We start from the raw sequence: 27,114 nt of genomic DNA on the forward strand, positions 1-27,114 counted from the left end.
CTCCTCCAACGCCCATTGACTACAGTTTTATCAGAGCTCCTCGATGTTGCATTTAATCAAATGTTGCCCTGATGTTGAGGGAAGGCACCTCATTATCATGTTACTCTTCCTGGCAACTTGATAGTGTACAAGTAGGCTGCGTGTTCCCTACATTCCAATAGAGGCTGCACTTCAACAGTAAAGTACTAGAAGTCTCCATGTAATTGTCAGTCTTTTTGAACTGATGACAGCATTATGCCTGTTAACGTTGTTACCAATTCCACAACTTTTGTCAAATCTGCCAACCCAGCGGATATCTCTTGTCTCATTTCTGCAACACAGTGTATTTTTTGTGAACTGTTTTGCTGGAGCTTATAAAATGATTGAAAATGTCATTTTACCAGTTTAATTTATTCTTTTACTGGACGTGGGTGTCACCTGATGATCCCTGTATTTATTATCCAAACATAATTGCTCCTGAACTGATTGCTACACTGGGCTGTGAGAGGGTGATAGAGTCAACTGCAGTGCTGGCTGTGGATCTGCAAGGCTGACCCAGGATGGTGAGCTAATTTTCTTTCCATGAGAACATGAGTGAATCAAATGGATTTTTACAACAATCCACTAGTTCCACGATCACCATTAAAGATAGAAGCTTTATATTCCAGGTTATTTAATTAACTGTGTTGAAGTTTCCCAAATGTTGGCATTTGATCATTAGTCAGGATAACTGGGTTGCTAGTCCAGCAGTTTAACTGCCCTGCCACCATACCCTCATTACCTATGTTAACACTTTTCCCTTTCTCAACTCTGTCAGTGATGTGATGTATCCCTGTCTGAAAAAACAGATTCAATTTGAACCCACTTTATAAGCTATCATCAAAATATTTAAAGTAGTCAAATTATTTAAAATTATTATACAGAGTAATAAATTTTCATACGAAAAGTCTCTCCACTCTCTATTGGGCCAGCGTCTTTGCTTTCTTAGGAGCTTAAGGAGTTTCAGTGTGTCACCAAAGACTATAACAAGATTCAACAGACGTACTGTTGAAAGTGTCCTACCTGGTTGCATTATGGTCTGGTACAGCATGAAGCTGCAGGGAGTAGTTGACACAGCCCAATACATCATGGGCACATCCCTTCCCACCATCAGTAGTATCTACAGGAGGTGCTGCCTCAAGAAGGCAACAGCCATCATCAAAGATCGTCGCCATCCAGGTCATGCCATCTTCTCACAGTTGTCATCGGGCTAGAGGTACAGAAACTGAAGTCCCACACCACCAGGTTCAAGAACAGCCATTCGGTTCTTGAATCAACCTGCACAACCTTAATCACTACAGTATAGCAACACCATGACCGCTTTAATCACTTTGCACTAAAATGAACCTTGTTTTTTATTTGTTCTAGTGGTGTTCTTCCCTGTAAAAATTGTATATATGTTTAATTTGTTTTTCTTGTCAATGTTGTGTATTTGATGCTATGTGCCTGTGATGCTGCTGCAAGAAAGTTTTTCATTGCACCTGTGCACACATGTTCCAAGGTTCTGAAAGCCAATTGCACAACACAAAATGACCTGCAACTAGTTGTTGATTAGTGCATATTTCAAGGGTTATTCAGCAATAGCCACAGTTTGCTGACATGAGAAATGAACATCAAATTGGCATCATTGGGCATTCTCTGAGGTTGGATCCAAAGCACATTGTTGGTCACAGCAGAAGGAGCTTTACTTGAATGTTACTGAATCTGGAAGTGCCTCATGTTGACACCAGCTGCTTGAAAATGAAGATTTCCATTTCTCAAGACAAACACCTGGTTGAAAATAAAATTCACAAAGAATGAAATAAAGGGAAAGACAATCTCTTTATCAACCTGGTCACCACTAGCACTGAAACATTTGTGCACTTTTCCTCAAGATTTTATCACTTATAGAAACACAAGGGGCAATTTTTCCTTTGATTAGCTGTGCGAATTATTTATTGTCAAGGTACCTTTCATTTTATTGCCTCAGGATTTCCTGTACTGTCCAGAAGAGGTGAACACCATCAGATGCAGACTAGGTGGAATCATTCCTATGTGAAGTGAGTGAGCATTCCCAGCCCTGGCACTTTGTTCATCTGTTTCCTTGTCTGTCAAATGCCATTTTGAAAGCTGCACAGAAGTGGACCTTTTAAACAGCTCCTGAATCTTCTCCAATCACAGCAGGTCTTGGATTAAATTTCATTCATGAAAATAAAATTACTCAGCATTATCCATCCCAATCAACTTGTGCCAATGTAGGAATTTGATCAAATTGCATTCAAGGACATGGAGATAGAGTAGGAAACTGGTATCTGAGCAGAGTTGAGCGGCCAAATGGCCTGTTCAAACTCCTATTTCTTATGTTCTTACGTAATTATTATAAGTATGGAAAATGAATGGCCTTTCAGCATGCTGGATATACAAAGCATTAGGTAAAATGGTTTTAAGATTGCGTGCAGATAAACCCAATAAGTAAATATCTCTAGGGGCCATGTACAGGAGTTAAATAGAACCAGGTGTGAGACTGATTGTTACAACAGGCTGTGGGACTTGGAAGGAAGTTTTTTTTTAATTCCATTGGGAAAAGGAACAGAGCTGACTGGATGCAAGTGCTTGTAATTTTCATTCTCAGTATCCAGTCTTTAAGGAACCCCAAGGAAAATGTAATCTGAAGCACAGCATTCATCTTTTATTACCTGGCAACAGCACTCTTGAAGAAGTAGAAATGCTCTTCAAGAACATCATTTAGTTTCTCATCAATAGAAAAAAACACATTGTGCTGTCCTTTTCATGGTTGTCCCTTTGCGGCTGGGATCTGTGATAATTATATTGTTATTGAGGGTTTGATGGCAAACAAAAACATAACATGTGATACCTTGGGGTTTGTGACTTGGATGAGAGTAGAGTGGTCCATTCTTAGTCACCGTCACAGCACATTCCTGAATTACTCCTTCTTCACCAACCATATTAGAATGCAGAACAGTACAGCACAGGAACAGACCCTTTGGCCCACCATGTCTGCGCCAACCATGATGCCAATCCAACTAATCCCATCTGGACATCAGATAATGAGTGGGAGACCTTGATCTTTCTTTTCGAATGTCATTAGTCAGATGTGCTCAGACCTATTCACTATTAAACCTTCCAGAAACAGTAAAGACTTCTCACCCAGTTACACTTTTTCCTTCCACCTCTTAATCATGTTTGTTTTCTCCATTCTTCAATATTATACCTTTCTGAATACTGATAATTCAATCAAAAATTCAACCAAATGTCAACATTATTTAAGAAGTAATGGGCACATAACACAAGTAACGGGGGAATGAACTCGGGCAACTTTGACTGAAGGGCAGCCTTCAGTGAAAAATTGACTCCTTCAATCAAACTGCCTATTTTCAATTACCACCCACTGACATTTTAAAAGTGTTTTTGCAAACTATCAAACATACCCCAGCAGACACTTGTTGGCTATGATATTGTCAAACATGAAATGGTATTTCCTGAGAATGAAAATCTGCTTGAAAGGTAAACAATTCATTTCCCTATTAATGTGACTGTGTTAAGGGAAAGCATCTAAACAGCTAAAGAATTGAAAATGTTGTTGGACTGGAATCACAGTAATTATAAAGTGGTATTCTAACCTATTCCAAACAGTTCTCTCTATGTTGTGACATCAATCAAAGTATGAAGAAAAGTAAACTCTGCAGCAATTTCTATTTTCTATTCTACGATCTAGAAGAATATTTTCTATTCTGGCATAATGTATTTGAAGGTAAATTGAATCCTTTAATCATAGGTGATGTGCACAGTATTGGATGCTGAACATACTGATGCATTTGAGGATAAATTGGGCTACAAACTGTGTATCTAATAAATATACTCACTTATAAATTATTTCAGACAATCAGTTTAATGAATACATTCATAACAAACACAAGCAACTAAACCTTTAATGAATAACATTAAACAGAAATGAAATCACCAGAGGAGAAAGCACGGAAAATCTTAATAATGTATTATAAAATTCATCTTCATGAAAGATAGTTATAAATAATTCTCAATGGGGATGTTTGGTCTTTAGGTCCCATCACAGCACTCACTTCCTACCTTGACTCCACTCAAATTTTTAGAACTATGTATATCTAACAAATTATTAATTGATCTAAGATCAAAGACTCACATTATACTAATTTGCACTTACCATACAAACTATTGATACAAATTTAATCTAAAAGGTCATTTACATTACTTGCCAGTCAAGAGCAACTCTGCAGGTTAGATTCATTCCCTCGGTGTTACTCCTGAGATAATATATAAAACTTCCACCCATGAAAGTTTATTTACAGTGAAAGCATTCCAGTATTCACAGTCAGGACCATGCCATTCCCTATTTTCTTTAGTTTCTTTCAAATAAACTATTGTTTTAAAGACAGCAATGGATTTACTTGTCAGTCAGAAGAATTGAAACCAGCCTACCCCTTGGGTAAGTGTAAATCATATTGCGGGTATCTTATTTAAGCAGATATTCATATAGTCAGCAAAAATCCTGAAACAGATCATTCTAAAAATGTATACATTGATAAATGAGATTTCATAAAAATTGTAATGAACAACACTGGTTAGATTGACAAACACATAACAACCTAAACCTTACATCTTAATTTACTTGTGTTTCTCTCTTCAAACTGTTATTATTGTGCATTTATCACTTTTTAAGAGGGTACTTACTGGCTTTGAAGTTCTTTTGATACCCATGCTAAACTCCTGTTGGAACCCAGGTGAGTGTACGACTGCATCCTCCAGAGAATAGCAGGCACCAGCAGCTAGAACACCAAGTGAATGGAGTTTTCCCTGGCTCTATAAAGTTGCAGTTTGACCTGAGGAGAATATGGTCCCACTATACATCCAGGTTCTGACCCTGGACACTGCAGAAAGTGAGGGTAGGGGTACCACCAGTAACATATTTCTCATCCATGAATATGGAAACTCTTCCACTCATCAGGCTTTTTGAGGGAGTGCTTGCCCGAGCTTTGCCCAGATCATGGTTATTCTCCCCAGATCTTGGTCATTTTTTGTCCTACTTAACTAGCTTAACACCTGAGTGTGCCTCCAATCACATGACAATGTGGTTGCTGTAGTAACCCCACCCTTTGCTCCATTCCATGAGAATGATTCGTCCCACATAGTTATACTTACAAGGCAGGCAGGATATTACTGTCGATGGCAACAATCTCATTATAGCTGTGAAGAGAGGAATTTAGGGGCTTTACATGAATGGGGAAAGAAATAAAAATGAAATATAAATATGGACCAAAGATTATTTGGAGTACAGAGTTAGAGTGAAGCACTTTTACAGTAAATTATTTTAAATGAAAATGAGATTTCAAACATTATTGACTTTTACAATAAAATTCAGATTTTCATGGTTAAATTGAGCTGTTAAAGCGTAACAGATATTCATAATCAAATTGAACTCTCATGACTGTGTTTTTGTGATATTAAATAATTCTGTAATTAAGCTGAAATGTTTAATGAGATGTCAACATTATAGTAAATTTGATTTTAATGGTAAAATAATTTTTCAATGAGATTAAATTTAATAGCAAAAGTTAAAGTTCTGTTTTTGAACTGAGCTGATTTTGTAAGAATTCCTTTTAAGAACAAGGATGAATTTATGTTGATAAATATTAAGATATTGTTTAGTTGATGAGAGATAAACAAATGGTGTAAATTCAACCTTAAAAATAAGGTCAATATTGTTGTAATCTCACCAATTATTCATAGAGTGAACCTTTGAATCAGACAATGTGCTACAATCTCTTCTATTTTGACTCAACAAACAGTTTCCTGTGCAGACCTTACATTGACCAGATGAGGTGGAATGAATGATTTAACCTAGTTTAATTAGGCCAGTAATCAGACAGAGATTAACTGCTTAAGGATTTGAGGCAGCTGTTTCCATTGATGTGGAATTTATCCCACTGCTTCTTATGGGCTAACAATATTATTACAAAGACATTCACTAACAAGGAATAGTAATTTTATTACGAAATGAGTGTCATTTCTAATTCTGCATTATGGGAGAAGCGTAGAATCAGAAAACTTCCTTCCTGAAGACAGGAGTTTTAGTATACTTGAGTTCAATAAAGACAGACTCCACTGTACTGTTGTGACCTTGCACCTTATTGAACTGCACTTTCTCTGTAGCTGTGACACTTTATTCTGTACTGTTATTGTTTTTACCTGTACTACCTCAATGCACTCTGTACTAACCCAATGTAACTGCACTGTGTAATGAATTGACCTGTTCGATCAGTTTGCAAGACAAGTTTTTCACTGTACCTCGGTACAAGTGACAATAATAAACCAATACCAACACCAATTCCATTTTACAGTGACAACAAAGTCACAATGAACTATATCCAATTATCCATTGTCCTACATACCTTTCAGAATTTCAGAAGAGACAGCTTTAGTGCTTATAGTCATAGAATCATAGAGCACAGAAAAAGATCCTTCAGCTCACTGAATCCCATGTTTCGATTCTTCTTGTCAGTCAGAAGGTCCCAAGGTCAGGATTGAACCTGAGCTGCAGGTGTTGTCAGGCACCAGCTGTACCAGCTGAACCACTGTGCTAATGCAGAACCATTTCTATTTCATCTTTCCTTAATGAATAAAGCTCCATAGTTATTAAATGTGTTTTAATTTTTGTTAAAGGATATCGCTGCATCTCTTGAATAAGAGCAAAGTTTGTTAATGTGATTGCCTGCAAAAGTTCCAGTATCTATCAGATGGGACTTCCCTTCATTGTGTTTGGCAGGAAGGCTCTAGGAGCAGGAGTAGGTCTCATGGCACCTCAAACCTGCTGCACCATTCAATTAGATCATGGCTAATCTGATCTTGGCCACAGTTCCACTTTCTTGCCAGTTCCTGTAATTCTCCTCTATAGATCAAAAATCTGTTTATCTTGACCTTGAACATACCCAACTGTTCAGCCTTCACAGCTCTCTATGGCAAAGGATTCCAACAATTCTCCAGTCTCTGAAAGAGGAAATGATTCCGCATCTATGTCTTAAGCGGACAACCCCTTATTCTGAACCCATGCCTCCTAATTCTAGATACCCCAATGCGGAGAAACATTCCCTCAGCAACTAACCTGTCAAGGCCCCTCAGAATCTTATACGTCTCAATAAGATCACTTTCTATTCTGTACACTCTGATGAGTTTAGGTCTAACCTAGCCAATTATTCATCATAAAGCATCATTTTAATCTCAGGAATTAGCCTGGTGAATCTTCTTCGCACTATCTCAATGCAAGTATACCCCTGAATAAATAGAGACCAATATCTCTCCAGGTATGAGCTTGCAAACTGCTTGTGAAATCCTACAAGAGATTTAATCACCCTGCTGCCTTCCTGTTCTAACCCACTGTCTTAAAAAAGACCTAAAACCTGTCCAATTTATGAGTGAAATTGTATTTTACTGATCACCAAGGTTTAGTCCCCAGTCAGGCTACAGAATTAAGGTTTTTTTTAAGAGACCGGTGGTGAGGACTAAGGAGTTCAATGCATTATTCAGCTTGTCTTAAGTTTCCCTGGGCTACAACACCAACTGCAGCCGAACTGTCAGGAATGCACCTGATCCCAAGCTTCTGCCAGTGCTGATCTGAGCCAGTCGCTAGGAGACCAGAATGTTGATGATCGTCTCTGTGTCTCGTCCTCCTCCTGCAGGGAGTTGCTAGGCTTCAGCAGAGAGTGTGAACAGAACAATCAGAGTTCTAGGCTGGGCACATTGTTCAACCAGCCATGATTTTTTTGCCTGACAGTTTTAATTTCCTAAGTTAATTGTTAGCTTCTCAATATTTCATACATAGTTCATCAGGTAAAAACAAACCTATATTTCTCAATTCTTTCATGATCCAGTCATACATACAAATGGCCATTTCCATGACAATTATGTTGCCTGCCGGCTGTCATTGTACCCAGCTACGCTCTATCCTTTGAAGGTCCAATGGAAGACAAACACTCTGTCTGAGGTTGCCAAGGAAATCAAGGCAATTCAGAGAGGATTGATCACCAGTTTCACCTCCAGTTGTCACAGGCCTGATCCTGCTGTGCCTTGAATGTCTCTATTCTTTAAGGCTCCTGGCTGAAGGTCCAATTTCTAACACTCCTAACTTCCCCAAACCTGGGATCCATTCCTCCAATCACCAACTCAACATCTCAAGCCAACAAATCCATCTACGTAGTGGGAAAGGTAGAGTCTCACCAGAACATGGCCTGGATGGTGTGGGACAGTGCGTTAGATTGATGATATGTGGCAGATTGGACAGTGAGAGGGGGAAGAATCTAAGCAGAAACAGAATAAATAAAATAGTTGGGGCTTTTTACTGCTAATTAGATGTAAATGCCAATAGCTGCAAGTATTAACTAATCAAAACCTTTCAGAAAGAAAATGAGATCTTCATGGATAGAAGACAATGGAGATTTTTGATGTCAAATCCACTATTTCAGAACTCTTACGTTCACAAGATGATCAAAGCATTATCTATGACAGCTTCAGATAACATCAAATTATGTTCATTTCACCCAGCTAAATCAGATTTAGTCCCTTTTGAAGTCTGGCTGTGAAGAGATAATTCACTCTCTTCACCTGTGGAGTGCAGTAAGCGTTTGTTGTCTTTGTAACTGCTGCACTGAGAATGGGCTGAGGAACTGCTGCTGTCACATCACAGTCAGGGGCTCCTGTGCTCCATTTTGGCTCACTCTAAATCAGCACCTTCTTGCACTTGTCCAAACGCAAACTCAGAACCAAATCAGGTACCTGCTGTTATACATTTCACTCAAAAAATTGCAAGGCTCAATGTTTGCCCCATAAAATATTCTTGTAATACTAAAATTAATTCTGCATTAGATTTTATAATGTAAGATTCGGCCTGTGTGACCATACCGGTCTTTCTGTGACACTGAAAATATTTGCTAACTTTGTACTAAACTTGCAAAATGATGGATATGGTTGGTTCACTGAAACAATCTCCTTCTCAGAAACAGAGTTCCGGTTTCAGAATCAGGATCTCTTTCACCTTCAGATTCAGATTCAGATTAGTTTATTGTCACATACATCTGGGTGCAATGAAATTCCTTGCTTGCATGAATCTCAAAGTGTAAACAGTGTACACGGTAACAATGAATACAACAATAAATACAGTGTTGAGCACAAAAACAACTAAATGGTGCATTGCAATGCAAACTGCAGCAGTGCAACAAGAAATGCTAAAGATAACAGGAGGGGCATAATTAAGGACTCGAGAACATGGCAACATCACCGGGAAGGGGATGTGAAAGAAGTGATTGGTTCAGAAGACTGAAAGGAGTTGGGGGAAAAAGCTGTTCTTGAGTTTGGTCACCTCCCCATCAGAGATGTGATAACAGGCAGAAATAAGAAATAAGCAAAAGCCATCTGTGACTGGGCCACTTTGATTTTACCTGACTGAAATGTGATCTTTAGGCTGATGATCTGGCTCAGAGCTTGAGAAGGATTATCAATCAGAGGACTAGGGCTGCTAGGAGTTGTTTGGGGGCTTGAGGGGTTGAGTTGGTGAATGGAGGAATAGTGCCAGAGTTGTAGAGGTGTGCACTGTTAGAGATTGGACCTTCCATCAAAAGTCTTAGAGGATAGGGATATTCAAGGCACAATAGGTTCAGGTTGGGGACAACAGCAGGTGAAACCAGTAGATGTGGGTGATCAGGATTGTGGTTGGGGGCAGAGAAGAGAAAGTAAGCATAAAACTTACCATGAGAGGTCCTGGTCTGGAACTGCGTAATGAAAACATGGAGTGACCAACGATGGCCATTCCCAGGATAATGTGATCTAACTTCTTTGCAAATGCTCCTAAAGGAAGATCCTATGGGAAATTACATCACTCAATGCATATCTGGTACTCAATGTAAATTTCTGGAGAAACACGGAAATGACGATTATCACATTTCACTCTATTTGAAGTGCATTTACAATCATACATCACTCATTTCTACAGCGCTACACTAGTTAATATCTCAGCCACTGAAAGTTTCTGAGAGAAACAGAAGCACAGAAAGGTTACAGTGCAGAAGGCCATTTGGTTCACTGAGTCCCTGCAGGCTGTCCACAAGAACAATCCAGCTAGTCCTATTCTGCTGCCCTCTCCTCAACACTAAAAGCCTCAGGGCAATCCCCAATCCAAGGTTTGGATGGAGGATTGCCATGAGACCGTGTACTTGTTTCTTTGATAAAACAGGGTGTTGGATATGACTAAGCCATGTTCTACCAATTTTGTCAGGAAGAGGACTCCAATGGACTCAGTTTTCCTTACTCTTTCCTTGCCAATCCCACCACTGAACTCACCAAGGAGAATCAGTGTGCTTTACCATTGGATCTGCTAACCTTGGAGTAGATTTCCTCTTTGGCCATATCCTCATTTCCAGGGTCAGGATGAATGAGCTGATGACCGCATCATGCTGCTTCTACATTAGAGTGAGAATTATTTATTTCACGAGGGGTGGGAGTTGGTGGGGAGCAGGTTGGGGGTGCATGGGGATGTGGTCATTGAGATGCCAGACTAGGTTATCCTTCGTAACAAAATCAGACTCATGAAGACAACTATTCTCTCCCAGTATTCCCTTCCAGAAGGTGTACCCACCACTTTATTCTTTGAGCTAGCCATCTCCCGCCCATTGCATGCTGCTCAGACTGGTGTTATCAATGTCGAAGTGTCTGAGTCCCTGGGCTCTGATAGTGCAGTGGCATTCAGTTGGGATTGTCCATCCACTCATTGAATGGTGTTGCTGGGGAAGACTTTCCTGTGTATTCAGAAAGATTATGAGTTATTCCCTCTTTTGCATTATTTATTTATTTTTGTGATTTATAGTAATTTTACGTCTTTGTACTGTACTGCTGCTGCAAAGCAACCAACCTCACATTATCTAAGTCAGTGATAATGAATCTGACTTTGATTCTGACAATTAGTAAAGGAAGCTCATTCTCTTTCTTTGGAAGCACAAATACTTCAAATTGCTCCAGTCCAGCAGTCTAGCCGTTCATTGATAATGCTTTAAGCTACTGATCCTCCTCATCAGGTCTTCTCTTTCATTGAGAAAAGGGCAGAGCTGCTTCATTAAAGAAGTTGCCTTGAATTTATATCTCTGCTGCAAAAGCTGGTGATGATAAAGAAAATGGAAATTTCAAATAGCAGAAAATAAAAAAAATCAGGTGCAGGAGTTTAATACCAGTTTATGTCCAACAATGAAAACAAAAAAAGATGTTAATATTTTAGTTCTTGTGCTAGCTTTCGGCTGACTAAAGACAAGAGTACTTGAAGAACCAAGTTACCGGTCTACCAAGCAGTGACCCTCAGTCTCCTGTATGATTCAGAGATACAAACAACCTACAGTAGGCTCCAACACAGTTTCCACATCCATTGACAAAATAGATAACCCAATGCCATTGTCCTCTCCCAGGCCAACATCCCCAGTATCAAGGATCAGATCATACCCAATCAATTCCCATTGGTGATTCCATTGTCCATAACTTGACACCACCACAGGCACTCTACTCTGAGCTCAGTCATAACAAGGAAGACACAGGAAGCACTTTAAGAATCTTCCCAAAGTCGCCTTGTAGAAATGTCAACATCTAATCAAGCTTATGGGAATACCTGGCTCGCAATTGCCCAAAGGAAAAAAGGAGTATTGATAAAGGCACTGAGGACCTTGGGCCTCTATGATGGGAGAAGGTGGAGGAAGAAGGAGCAGGCAACTTCCAAAACATCCACCAAGCTGTTCTACCAGGCACCACCTACCTCACCTGTAGCAGAGTTTATGGATCCTGCAAAGGATTCTTCAGCTACCTCAGAAACCAGAAATCTGGAATGAAAGCAAGTCACTCCAGATACTGAAGGACTGTTGAGAACTGACTGTTGTTGAACACTTAGCACGATGGTCTGTATTTTTCACAGAGGCATTAACCCCTTTATTTCAAACATGTTAAAGCACCATTGGTTTCATCCCCTAATATCAGTAATGATAATCCCTACATTTTAGAAAATCAGTTCTTTGTAATAATTTCTTTATTTTCCAGCTGGAGGATTTTTAATTCAGGTATGATTTTCGCCAAGACTCCACACCTGAGCAAATAACATAAATAGGCCTCAAAGTAACTCAATTCTGGAAAAAATGTCACTGAAAACTTAGTGTATGCTTGGAGGTCCGCTTGCTCATTGTGTCTTTTGTCAGCCAGGATCATTTCTGTTTCACCTTTGTCCAACACTGCCTAATTGTCAAATACTCCTGAGGCATTCAATTCACTGGGAGAACAAGCAGTTGAATCAATTCCTCAACTGGTATAATTGAAACAAATTTAAGAAACATTTATCCCATCGCTGTTAATGGAACCTGACATTTGCCTACATAATTAACAATGATTACATGTCAAAAGTACTTCATTGGTTTACAAAACTCTTTGTGATGTCCTGGAAATTTGCTATGTAGATGTAAGTTTGTCCCTTCCATTCTTCTAGCTTGGGATATGCCACTCAAGTAATTTGGCGTAATGTATAAATGTTCATCTTTGAGTCCTGACCTGTAGTGAGAATACTAATGTACATTTGAGGTAAGCAACAGAGATGTGAGAAGTGGCAAAATTTACCATAGTTTTAACTGATCAGTTGTAGATTCATGAAATCTAGAAAAAAATGCCAGAAGATTAGTGTAGATGGGTGTTTGATAGTTGGCATAGACAGGGTGGGCTGGAGGACCTTTTCTGAGCCCTATGACAAATTATTTTGTGTTTACTGCTCATCAATTTCAAAATTCAGATTTTCTTAACTATTAATCTACTTAACCCTGAGGTTCATTGCCATAGTGTGAGGTTAAAACTCTTCATTTTATGAGTAAATGAAGATCAGTTATTAAAAGTTAGAATTACGTAACACAAGAAAGTGTGAGGGGAAGATCATAGCATAATGCTTTTATCGTGACCACACATTTTCAAAAGGAGTCAGTAAGTCACAAAGTAATGACCAAATCACTTGCCATTAATGACAAAGATTGATTACTTACACTTAGATGAGATGTACTGCTTCATTATTTTATAAGTCCTTTCTTGGTAACATATTATTGACTATGCCTGTTGCCAAGGTGTCTAGCATGCTAATCATGGTTTTGAGTGTAGAATGAATTGGAAAATGTTGTGCCAGTGTTGTGATGAATATACAGAAATGGAAAGCCTGTATCAAAAACTTTAATCATCCTTTTAGTCTGACAGTACCACATAGTTCCTTTCTCAACTGTTTCTTGTAAAATCAGGATGGTACAAGTCATGAATGTCTCTCTGGTCACCATTAATGCTGTTCTAATACTGGCTGAAGTACAACATCTTTCTTGTGTTGGAACACACCTTTATGTGGAACTCTTGCCTTCACAAGTTATATAACTCTGTATCATGACCCGCCCCTGAGGCAGTGTAGCTCATCCATCAGACAGCAGGGAGATCCAAATACTGATCCGTATAGAACATATACTTCCCTGGGTGTTCGACATCTTCATCAAAGCTTCAGTTACATGAAATGTCATACACCCAAATATGATTGTGTTCAAGCTACTGTCAATGTTAAAGCCAAAATTGGGAACCTAGTCATTTTATCATTCCACAGCGATAAAATGGATTGCCTTTGGGTTTTAGTTAATGCATCTTTAACTTTAAATTAGATGCCCAAAAAGACCTATCAATCAATTCTCCTAACAGCCAACCCGGGAATGACCGTAATTTTCAGCCCAGCTACTTATAAGGGTAGACACAGCCATTCATATCGAAGTAAATGTTCTTTTTGTTCTTCTGTCCCCACTCAAATAATTGAGCTATTCACCCATGGTTGACTGTTATGGGACATAGGCCACAGAAGTTTGTATAGTTATCAAAGAGGTTGTGCTTCTGCTCTCAAGGTAATCCTACCAAGTTACTTGTTTTGTGATGATGGGTGATTTAAGCAAAGGGAAATACTTAAACCAGCTCACACCTTTTTACTCATTCATTTCCCTTCAAAAATGTACAACTTTTGATTACTCCAAAAACGTTGCTCTGAAAAATTCTTATATATAACCTACATTTCATATTCTAACAGTTAACATTCAATATATTTACACAAACTTGGCTTTCAGAGTTCAAAAATGGTTGCTGCCTTCTGGCTGACAAGTAAAGATTATTTGAAAATTATCTCCCTGACCCTGGAGATTCTGCGTGAACAACAGGAGCACACATGGACATACAACAGAGACATAACATTTTACATACACTGGTGTGGAGGAGGGATTTCTCAGTGCAAACAATGGCATTATTTATAATAGCTGAAATACTTGTGCTGTGGTTTGTACTCACATCCTTCAAGTCTTCCTTCCAAATCTTCTTTGTTATCACATGCAGCCAGTAACAGTTCAATAGACCACATCCCTTTTTAACATCTGTGTGCCTTTCTTGAAGAAGTACTAAACTCAAATTTACAGTTTTCTTTTTCCCAGTTCTCACATTCACATAGATAAACTAGAAGTCTATTGTTAATTGTGTGGCAAATGGCTCCTTATGTTCAGAAACATCAGCTGGTTGTAAGATTCCAAGGTGGTTCTTGGCAAATGCATCCACAAACCAACACTGTTCAAGTAAGCAAGAAGTTAAAAGATGGGAAGGAATCTTACAACGTTACAAAGAGAAAAAAAGCAAGCATTGTTACTGACTGAACCTGTTTCTGCATCTTTCTTAATGGTGAGATTCTCTTCTCCTTTCTAAATGCCATGATAAATAATGTAATATTAATTTTGCCTGACCTATAAAACTGATGCAATGAAGACAAGAGGCACATCGGGGACCAGGAGAAATGGAAATTATTAAACAAGACATGTTGGGTGAAAGTGGTTGAGACATGTGGGCACTTTGCATAATATCCATAATTTGTCAGTGTCTTCAGCTAATGGAGGAGGCAGTTATTTAATTATTCATCCATTTTAACATTGATCTAATGTTTTTTTAAACGTAAAATGACTCATAGGTTTCAATATTAAATGTGATTTTAGATGATAATTACAATAATGATTGATCTATCTTTTGCTCTTTCAATATGAATCTGAACTGCCTCTCCTAAATTGATTGCTGATACTGCAGAAATAGATATCAGATGTTGCAGTGTTCCTGGAAAGTTGATACTCTGCATTAGCCTGTATGAGTTTTTTTTTGTGCTGGACATTTTAGATATTTTACTCCCATTTACAGATCTGTCGAATGCTGTAATAACAGGCACGGAACAACTTAACAACAGTTATTAAACTGTAATCACCATGAACCTCAGTTTATGAGCTAACCTGCCAATCACTCCATCTCAGCACATTAATAAAATAAAAGGAACAAATCTCCCCTCCCAAAGCTTTCAACCAGAGGGAAAGTAGGGAGTGTCACTATGGTAATTATAATCAGGACACACTTTCTGCACCAGCCTGTAATCCGTGCTGTAAAATGAAATGTAGATACATATGACTTTAAAGGGCTTGGAACAAATCCAGGACACATGGCTTTGGGTCTGTTCCTGGTAGCAAGTCTTGGACGGGTCATAATTACACAGCGCAGTCTTCTTTGCTCTGTCAATCTTTTCATATTCAATGCGGCAGTTAAATATCTTAGAATCTTTGGCATCAATCGCTGTTTGTTGAGCCAGGTCAAATTCGACCGCTTTTGTGGGTGGCACAAGGCTAACTGATATATTTCCCTGGCCAGTAGAATTATGGCGGAAATACACACTAAAAGTGCCATTTCCATGGTCTACGATTTTCCCAGTGATGAGGAGGTTTAACTTCACGGTTTTGATGTTTGAATAAAAATCACCCCATCCAAACATTTTCTTAAATTTCCCAGTTTTAACAATTGGTCTTCTCTTGACTCTGGAGTTGGGGTCTTCATGTTGATCAGAAATATTTCCCAACCAGTCCCAAATATCCTGCTTGGAGTAGGAGACTGGTGAGGAGAATGGAAATCGCAGAAGTGTCGAGTTCCCTGTGCTTGGTAGTGCGTGCATGACCCACTGACTGAGGGCAGACACTCTGTTGCTCTTGATTAAGACATGCTTTTGTGTGCTTTTAGAGCCACTGGACTTCACATCTTCAGCATCATTTGATGTATTCCCAAGTGTAAATGCAACCTGCAGAAAAAGATAGTAAATGTCATTAAAAGAAGCCTTTCTTAAATGGGCATGATTGACACAATAACTTGTATTGAAAGCAAAATTCTGCAGGTGTGGGGAAGCTGAGTGCACTTGCTGAAAGTGAGGTGCAGGTACATAAGATCAAAAGCTCATCAGAAATAGCAACACGTTGGGCTACATGCTCCCTTGGGAACTGTTCTGCCATTCAATAAGGTCACGGCTGCTCTGAACTTGGCCTTAACTCATCTTCTACCTGATCCATATAACCCTTGTCCCCCCTATAGTCCAATAGTCTATCTCAGACTTGAATATACAGAACGACTCAGTTTCCATAGTCCTCAGGGTAGAAATTCCAAAGATTCCCAAATATCAGAGAAGAGATTCCTCTTTATCTCCATGATTAAATTGCTGAACTTTGATTCTGAAGCTATATCTCTTCGGTCTTATAACCCTGACTAGAGGAAATGTCGTCATGGCATCCACACTGTCAAAGCCTCTCAGAATCTTAAATGTTTCGGTAAGATAGCAATCATTCTTCCAAACATTAATAAATTGTCCCAACTCAGTCACAGGACAACCCTTCATCCCAGGAATCAACCAAGTGAATCTTCTCTGAACTACCTGGAATGCACATACCTCCTTCCTTAAATAAAGAGGCCAAAACTGTATGCAGTACTCCGGGTATGGTCACACCAATGCTCTGCAGAGCTTAGCAAGGATTTCCCACTTTGAACCTAACTCCCTTTTGAATTCAACAGGAATTATCAAAGGGGATTGGATAAACATGTGAGGGCAAAAGTTTCAGGTCCATATGGAATGAGAAATAAAGCAAGAGTAATTGGGTGGTTCTCAAAAAGTTAGCAAAGACAGAATGGATAAGATGGTTTCTTCATCTGCTGTATCATTCAGTGATGCAGCAGAATTATCCAAGCCATATTGCAAGTAATCTTTACTTGAAAGAAACCTTCAGATTCCCCCTTTGATTTACCCTGCCCCTTATCTTGCACAGCCACAAACCAACAAAAACATAAAGACAAATTACTATCAGTGTCCCATAAAACCCTTTCTCAATTGGATGCTGGGTCTTGGGTGGACTGGCCTGTTAGTGATCAGCTGCAAACCTACCTGCTCCCTGAATGCAAATCACAACAGGGCTGTTGGTGCATGGCTGAGATGGGAAACTACCCAAGAGTGCAGCACATTAAAGGCCTGATTTAATTTTGCATTGAGCAGATGCTGCATCATCTTAAGACAACGTGGTGTTGACACTCAAGAATATCTTTTGCCAAACTAACTCAATTACAGGGCAATAGCCCCTGCAGATGGCATTTTTTGTGCACTTCTATTTCATGGCACATTTCTCAGAGAGAGAGAGAGAGAGAGAGAGAGAGAGAGAGAGAGAGAGAGAGAGAGATACATTTTGGAAATCCCACTTCCAAGTATCTGTGTGGGTACATCTGAACGCCTCCCTATTCCTCATTCTTCAAATGGTATTTTTTAGTTTGTATTCCGTCTCCTTATTTCTCTTAGGAAAATGAATCATTTCATGCTTCTCTACATTAAGCCATATCTAGTATACTTCTGCTTGTTTTACTTGTCCTTCAGTGTCCTCCTCTAGTCCATTACCATCATCCTCTTCCTTGAGGAACAACATCTCATCTTCCAGCTGGGCACATTGTGACCCTCTGGACACAATACTGAATACTTGGACTTTGGGTAACACTCCTTCCCGTCCTTCCTCCCTTCCTTTCTCTCTCGTTCTCTATCTCTTTCTTTCTCTAGCTTTTCTCTGTCTGTTTCTCTCTTTCTCTCTTTCCCTCTCTCCCTCTTCCTCTCTCTCTTTCTCTTTCTTTCTCTCTCTTTTTCTCCCTCTCTCTTTCTTTCCCTCTCTCTTCCTCTCTCTCTTTCTCTCTCTTCCTCTCTCTTTCTCTCTCTGTTTCTCTCTCTCTTTCTCTCCCTCTCTCTTTCTCTCTCTCCCCCTTCTCTCTCTCTCGCTCTTTCTTTCTCTTTCTCTATCTCTTTCTCTCTTTCTATTTTTCTCTCTCTCTTTTTCTCTCTCTCTTTCTCTCTCTTTCTCTCTTTCTATCTTTCTCCCTCTTTCTTTCTCTCTTTCTCTCTTTCTCTCTCTCACTCTTCCTCTTTCTTTCTCTCCCCCCCCCCCCTCTCCTTTCTCTCTCTCTGTATCGGAACTGGACTTCTCTGCTTGTTTTCCACCTGTGATTTTGGCTTTTTTTCCCCTCTGCATTGGCATAACCTGAACTGCTGGGCATATGCCACAGCGCTGTTAATAGCAACACATAACACAAACAAAGAAACATAATCTGCATCTAAACGTCATATTAACCCATTTGGTCTCACTCTATCAGAGATAATTCCTTCATCCTTTCCATCACTCTCTCACCTTCTCTATAACTTGAAGCAAACTTGTTTTCTCTCTTTCCTAGTTGTGGTGAGGAGTCTTGGACCTGAAATTTTGAACTGCTGGATGTTTCCAGCATTTCTGTTTTTATTTCAGATTTCCAATATCTGCAGGTTTTTTTATATTTACCACCCTCTTCGTCATTGAGCTACCCATTTGAGTTCTGTTGCAACTGTATGCTGAAGTCTGAGACACAAGTATCAAAAACAGCAGTGATCTTAGGAATGAACAGTGGACAACATCACCGTATACTCCCCCTCCAGTCTGATAAATGATCATTTATCTGCGCTCTTGGTACTTCACCCAATTTCATATCCCTGCAATAGCTGCCTCTTTAATTCTATGGATTTCAATTCATTAACAAGTTTATTGTGTGCTGTAGTTTATCAGAAGCCTTTTGAAGTTGCGCATAACCATGTAAACCATATTACCCTCATCAACCTTTCCATTACGTCACAGATAACTCTATTAAGCAGGATGCACTCTTAGCAAATCCTTGCTGGCTTTTACTTTTATTAACCCACACTTTTCCAAGTGCTACTTCATTTTCCCATGGATTATTGTCTCCAGAAATGTCACTTATCTCCGTCTGGCTGGTGTGGAGTTATGGGATTTCTCTTTCTTTGTTATGAAACAAGAATCCAATTAAACTGAAGGTTTTACAGTCGAATGAATAGAGTGGATTAATAATAGATTGGAAAAGACCAAGAAATAAGCAAAGAATTGAAGATCAAAGAGAAATGGCATTACATCAGAGTCCAAAAATGTGAATGAACTGTATTTACTTTCTGCAGCACAAACTGGAGTTAGCTTTTTAAATTAATCGTACATTTATAAACAATTTATGCAACAGATTTCCTCTCACTTGAACCAAGAGAAGAATTTTTGCTAAAGCGATTAGTCCTATTTCCAGCTCTATCATCTTGCGTACTGGCTTGTCTGTGGAGACAGATAATACCCACTATCTCCTCATACAGTGCATCCACTTTTACTCTTTTGCTGATGATTCAGATTGGCCGTCTGAGAAATGGGGTATGATTAAGTTATGCTGATAATCAGCAAAACTCTTATGGCTGAATTTTATTGGAGGTCATGGCAGCACTAGTGCCAATTTTTAAGCCCAAATGCAGGTATGATTGTATATGTAAACATTTTAATTACTGGTCAGTCTACCTCTGTGCTAATTTCAGCTGTAGTGCAGGATTCAGTTAAAAACACCTCACTAGATTAAAAACATATAAACAATTTTCAGTCCTATTGTATGTTCTCACCCATTGTAGCTAATATTTTGTGTACACCTAAGGTCAGATATAACAACTCAGGACCCACTATGTTCAAAGAAGCAAATGTCATATATTATCCAGCATAATTTGACTAATTATATTTTTTACTCACCAATACTATATAAAACATATAAAATGGAAAGAAAACCTGAATGAAAGGGTTTCACCACAGTGTCGTTTCTGACAGGCGAACTACATGACTCTTGTGAGTGAAAAGAAAATATGCAAAACATCTAAAATAAAAATAAAATAAAATGCTCAGCAGGCCAGGCAGCATCTGTGGAGAGATAAAATCAGAGCAGCAGATCAATGACATTTCATCAGAACTTGTGAAGATAAAGGGGAAGTCCATTTCCATGGAGGGAGAACATTGTGAAGAAGGTTCCTGGCCACAACTCTCATCCCTGCTGTATCTGCCTAAGTACATCATTCACATGGAAGCCCATCAGGGAAGCTTAGTTTTGCTCCAGAATCACTAACCAGGAAAAACAACTCCTCATGGTTCCCTCATTTAAGGAAGCATGCCAAATACAAAAGGCCAATTGCTCTAATCTATAGCTGGCAGTTCTGGAAAAAATTGGTAATTGGTTTATTATCATCACATTTATCGAGATATATTGAAGAAGCTAGTATAAAATGAAATAAAACAGAATGCAGAATAAAGTGTTACAGTTACAGAGAATATGCTGTGAAGGTAGACAACTAAGGTGCAAGGGCCATGACGAGGCAGACTGGGAGATCAAGAGTTCATCTTTCAGTGTATGAAAGTTCCTTTCAAGAGTGATAACAGCAGGATAGAAGCTGTCCTTGAGCCTGGTGGAATGTGTTCTCAAGCTTGTGTATTTTCTGCCTGGTTGGGGGGGGGGGGGGGGGGAGAAGAGAGAATGAGTAGGGTGGGAGAGCTAAAAGTAACACAAGGGTAAGCCCTGCTGAAGTCAGAGACAAACTTGAGGTCAGAAACCAGCCTATCTCACCTTCTGCTAGCCCTTGGACTTAGGACAGAATCCAGGACAAAGCACTTCACATCTGACCCCTCAGCTTTCCACCAGAGATGGCAAACATCAGTTGTGTGACCTAGTCATTTGAATGATTTTAGGAGCAGACATGAAAAGGTAAGTGTAGGCATGTGGTTTGTCTTTTTTTATTATTTATCTTATTGAATCTAAACCTTGTCATTTAATTTCTAGCCCTGTTTTTTAAACAAATCTATTTCTTTATTTTTTTAAATATTTAAATCCATGTGAACAATTATAAATGTCTTGAATCATCAGGAATGTTTAAAAACATTTCAAAATTCTTTTACAGCAGTGGACTATCAAAAGGCCACCAGGGTAGTTCAGGACAGGGTCATGATTTGCCAACTGAGGCCTAGTCACCACTCACAAACCATTTTACTTCATGAAGTGGTTCTGACGGCCAGAAATCTGGCCCACTAATTTAGTCATGAGATTTGGTCAATCCAATAGAATCATCAATATCAGTTCAACGTCCTGCAACATCCATTGTTTATGGGAAGTCTTGTGTACTGGTGGAACATTGTATTTCTCTCTCCAAGGTCACTAAGACGCAAACAATTAAAAGCATCACTAAGAACGGAACCCACAATCAAAGTAATTGCACAACCAGTTTGCCATGGTTCCCAATGGCACAGATTTCCAGATCATAATAAATTTTTCTAACTGTATCTGCCTTTTCCTTTGCTATTCTTCATAATTCTAAATGGATCGCTGAGAATTATGACACTCATCTATAAGCATGAACGGTACAACAGGTTCAAGTGAGGGGCAAATGCTTGGTAAAAGAGGAATATCCTAACACTCTTGTACAAGTCGCACTGTTAGCTTCATGAAAGTGATGTTTCACTGCACATCTCCAATGGAGCTCATTGGAATGCTACGAATTTGCTGTCTGTGTGCAATGGAATGTAGCATATGTACGGTATATAAACGCAACCCACAGATATTTTATGGCTAGCAATTAGTATCATAAATGCCCTCTTAATGATATACTGATATTTGTTCCTTATTGCAAACCAAACCTCCCTAAGCACATAGTGTGTTTACGTTTACTTTTACTTTTTCATCCTTGTTTTCTTCCTCTTTTTGAATCTTTCTTTTCCATCTGTTTATTTCTCTTTCCACAACCGGATTTAACATTGAATTCAGACCCTTTAGTTCAGACCAGTTTAGTTCAGACAGGACCTGGTCATTTCTTCCGTTTAGATGTGATTTCCCAATCCTTCACCTGCAGTGGTGTAAGAAATTATCTCATTTGTTGTCCTGTTCACTCACTGCCCTGATGCCGGTTGCTTTTTGGACTGTCATTATCAACTTGCTCTTTTGACAAGATTGTGGGAATATTGTCTTTCAGCTGATGGAAGTCTAACTGAAAGCAAATGCCATTAAATGCCCTGATACCGCAAAATCAGGCTCAATAGTTGCATCAATATTTTTTTCCTGTAAACCATGGAGTTAAGGAATCATATAGCACAGAAACAGGTAAATCAGCCCATCGAATCCACACTGACCATCGAGAACCCATTTACAACAAACTTACACTAATCCCATTTTATTTTCTTCACATTCCTATCCTGTTACACAGGAGGGAATAAAAGTATTTGAATTATATCATTATATTTTCTGAGTTAAGAAACAATAATTTAAATACAATGCAGGGATTTGGAAAAAGGTGCAAGAAGGAGATAAAAGAGTTAATTCTGCAATCCTGGCAGAAAAGCAAACTTGCTCTGTGACAGGGTTATGACATTACTGGAGCTGAGTGCCTCAAAGGAAATGGAGAATGGCAGAATTAACAGTATTTATCAAAATGATATGTGGGCCGAGATTAAACAAATGGAGATGGAAATCATCACAGACACTTGAATGGCTTTATAACAGCTGATTTAATTGTTCCTATGAACTTTCTAATAACTGGAACTAATCAAATTTTTATAACACCAATATTAAAGTGTTGGACCTTCTCTTAGATTTAATCATCTGCTTATATTCAGTAGTCATATAAATGTTCAGCTCATTTAAGCATTTAGAATGCCAGATAGAAGGTTAATTAATTATAATCACAAAGCAAAGTTTCAGGGGAGAGAAAGGTTTATCCAGAATAATTTGACTAATTATATCTTTTACTTACCAAGGCTTTTACAAAGGACAACTCTAGCCGTGATACATGGACCTGTGAATGATGTTAAAGAACTTTCCAAAGTACTTTCCTTTGGAACATGTAGTTTGTCATGGGGGAGCTGTCTATACCAATGAGTGTCTTGGGTTGAATCTGGATCAATCCAGGCCTGAGGTTAATGCCAGAGAAACAACTGATATTTGGGGACCTCAGTCACATAGGTGATGATGGGGAGGACGGACAATGGGGGCTGTAAGTTGAGCATCCTTCATGGGTAATGGGGGATTGCAGAGGGGCTGGGGGTGGGTGTTGGGGTTGGCTGTGGCTGGTGGTTGAGTTGCTCAGGAAGATCAGAAGTTGCAGGATTGAGGCTTAAACACTATGGCTTAGGAGTGACTTTGGAGGGGATGGGGAGGGGTCAGTGTGGTGTTTTATGGGGAGGGGGTCAAAGGTAAGTAAGGGGCTCACCTTACATGGGTCCCAATCCACTGTTGCAGAATAAAGATCAAGTTATCTCAGGAGGGCACAGTGATGGACCACTCCAGGCCACTGTGCTCTAGTTTCCCCCTGCAATGTTCCAAAAGGAAGTGTTGCTTGGACAATTACATCAGCTTGTGCCCAACTGACTTGGAAATCATATCATGGGCGCAAAGAGTCATCCGTGCCAGGGTGAATTACCTTAGTGACAAGAAATGACTTCGAAATGCCATTATTGCATTTTCACTATGGGAAAAATGATTTCAATTGTATAATACTGAAGGAAAAAACTACAATGTGCTAATGAATTCAAGTCAGACCATTCCTAAATTGTGATATGTGCTCAAATATTCGTGTTTGTTTTGACGTGGAGGATCAGCCAAGTCTGATGTCTTAACTTTTCATCTATGTCACATAGGTCACGCCTTTATTGTTTTGGATGGTACACGTTTCTTTATGACAAGAGAGAGGCCCTGCAGCCCATCAAATCTAAACTGGCTCAAATGCAATCCGTTCCCCCAGTAATTTTCCCTGTAACTTTTCCTCCCCCAGATTCTACCACGCACCTATACATTAGAAGCAATTAACCTATGAATCCACATGTCTTTGGAATATGGGAGGAAACAAGAGCACCTGCAGAAAGCCATACAATCATAGGAAGGACAGATAAACTCCACATAGGCAGCAATGGAAGTCAGGATAGAACCTGAGTCTCTGGAGCTTTGAGGCAGCAGCTCTATTAGCTGTGCTACTGTGCCACCCCAGAGCTCCCCGAAATAGCTTCTGCAACAATGCAATAATGCATTAAACTCACTGACACATATAATTAATAATACAGGAATATGATTATGTGAAAAGTCATGATGCTACATGGTGAACTAAAAAGGTTTCTGACCTTTTGCTTCTAAATTTTACATGACGGGTTTCAATCTGTGATCAATGATTTGAGGTGAGCAAATGATTTCAGCAGTGTTAATTGGTGAAAGTGTGGAGATGCTTCCCTACATCACTACTTTTTGCCCTGATTTTATTTTCCCAGCTACTGTAAAACCAGTGGAAGCCATTTTATGAAGGGATTGTGGACTAGGATTACAGCAACCCATCACAGGCTCTAGTCCTTCCAAATTGGTTTCTCAACTGGAATTTCAGAATTAACCCTTGCATCTCCTTCATGAAGTTCCATCCACCAATGTCCTTTGGATTTCCCCATTAATTTCAAAAGTCAACATAGAGCACTTCTTCAATACAGCACTACTCTTGGGAATTAATTGAAAATGATGTGTATGTGAAAACCCATATATAAATATTTAATACACAAGCACTAGAATGTAAGTTAAAATCTTCTGCGCTGTTGGAAATCAAGCAAATACACTGAGATAAAATTTACTCTGGAGTTTTTCCCAGGCTCTGGCTTTAACTTTCATAGGAGGGGTGGAGAAATATTTAGCCCTTTTCCTTGGTTTTTCTGCAAAGTTGTAGAGTCACACAGCACAGAAACAGGTCCTTCGACCTACCAAGTACCCATCTGTAATTATCTCATTTACCAGCACTTGGTCCACAGCCTTCTATGCACTAATGATTCAAGTGCTCATTCACATACTTTTTATATGTGGTGAGAGTTCTTGCCATCACTACCTTTTCATTCCAGTTTGTAACCATTCCCTGGATGATCCCTTCTAACTCTTTTACTCCTCACCTTAAACCTCTGCTCTCTGGTTTTAGGACATCTCCGTGATGGGGAAGAGTTTCTCATCATCCACTATGCCGCTTATCATTTTGTATACCTCTATTTGGATCCCCTCAGCGTCTTTCTTTGCAAGGAAAACAAGCCTAGCCTATTCAGTCTCTTATCATAAGTAAAGTGTTCTATCCCAGGCAATGTGCTGGTACATGGTAGCATAGTGGTTAGCATAATGCTTTACAGCGCCAGCGACCCAGGTTCAAATCCGGCTACTGTCTGTAAGGAGATTGTACGTTCTCCCCGTGTCTGTGTGGGTTTCCTCCGGGTGCTCCGGTTTCCTCCCACATTCCAAAGACGTACAGGTTAGGAAGTTATGGGCATGTTATGTTGGCGGCGGTAGCGTGGCGACACTTGTGGGCTGCCCCCCAAAATCACTACGCAAAAGATGTATTTCACTGTGTGTTTTGATGTACATGGACTAATAAAGATCTTATCTTATCTTATCTTACATCTCCTCTGCACCCTTTTGAGTGCATTCAACATCCTGCCTGTGGTGCGTTGATCAGAACTGTACACAATATTCTACTTATGGCTGAACCAAATTTTATGGCAGGGGATTGGGAAGATTCCCATGAAATTTCACTTCGTCTGTAAATTTGGAACCTGAATAAAATAAGAGATGCACATGAAAAATCTGTAAACATTAGGAATCCAGAGGCAGTTGTGGTTAATGAAAAACTTCCAAGTTTGATGGCAGCCTGCATTTATATATAAAAAAGGTTTTGTATGTGGATAGGTGGATAGTGCAGCGAGTCACTTGGAATCAAATGCAAACAATGATGAAACAATGATTCCACTATCTGCAGGGTCCACTTGGAAACTGGTTTGATCAGTCTTAAGGTCGGTAGGATGAACTGGCCTCTAACTGGCACGAAACTGCCTCATGTGCAGTGGCACGCTGTTGGAAGTGGAACATTGTCCAGCTTCTGCAGTAGGGAGCCTTGCTCAGAAGTGGGGAAAGGAGCATCCTGCCGAGAGAGACGAGGGGCTTTACCGCCCGAAGTTGGGTGGCAGTCTCGACCTGGCTGTGTGATTTTCCTCAACTATTAGATGTATTCTATTCCCCAAAGGGAACCTTTCTCACCATTATAAAAGTAATGGCATTACGATGTTTTATGTTCTTTTCTGTATCAAAACAATGCATGTTTTTGTAAGCTACTGCTGAGCTGATAACTAAAGAAGATGGCACAGTATTAGTTTCTCTGTCAGTCTCTCTCCTCTTAAATAGTACTTTGTCTTATTTTTAGATTATGAGTGATCAGTGGATGGTGGGAGTGCAGAAGCTTGTGAAGGCACACAGGGACTCACACACAGAGACACTCACATCAACATGCACAGCCATTCAACACGTGCACATGCATACCAACAGACACACACATGTTCATCCAAACACACACACACACACACACACACACACACACACACACACAGTCACACACATCTACTCACACATCCACACATGCATTCAGGCACACAATCTATACTTGCAATGACGTACACATCTACACATGCATCCCCACAAACAAACTATGCACACGTCTACACACGCGCTCAAAGACACATCAACACACCCACCCATACATTCATTTTCATACGTGTCCATACTCCTACACACACACCCTCCCACACAGAAATCCACACACATACCCTGGTACACATTCATACACACACATGCACACCCATACACACAGATCAACATATGAAGCAGCACACACATCCACACGTACGCCCTCACACACAAACCACATGTGTTGTTACACACACAAACCTGAAAATACATCCATACACACACCCAAACACACATCCATATGCACCCACACACACCCATATATGCACCCACACATAC

At 39.5% G+C, this 27,114-nt stretch overlaps 1 protein-coding gene across 1 annotated transcript in view; it reads right to left on the reverse strand.

The window, feature by feature from the left end:
- Positions 1-15,445: 15,445 nt before the first annotated feature.
- Positions 15,446-27,114, reverse strand: part of LOC127583032 (neurexophilin-1-like) — a 50,098-nt gene continuing 38,429 nt past the window's right edge. The window contains exon 2 of the mRNA XM_052038733.1: positions 15,446-16,210. Coding sequence (XP_051894693.1) covers positions 15,446-16,210 — 765 coding nt within the window. The remainder of the gene's footprint in view (positions 16,211-27,114) is intronic.

Source organism: Pristis pectinata, chromosome 25 (genome assembly GCF_009764475.1).
Source record: "Pristis pectinata isolate sPriPec2 chromosome 25, sPriPec2.1.pri, whole genome shotgun sequence".
In the NCBI taxonomy this organism is placed as follows: Eukaryota; Metazoa; Chordata; class Chondrichthyes; order Rhinopristiformes; family Pristidae; genus Pristis; species Pristis pectinata.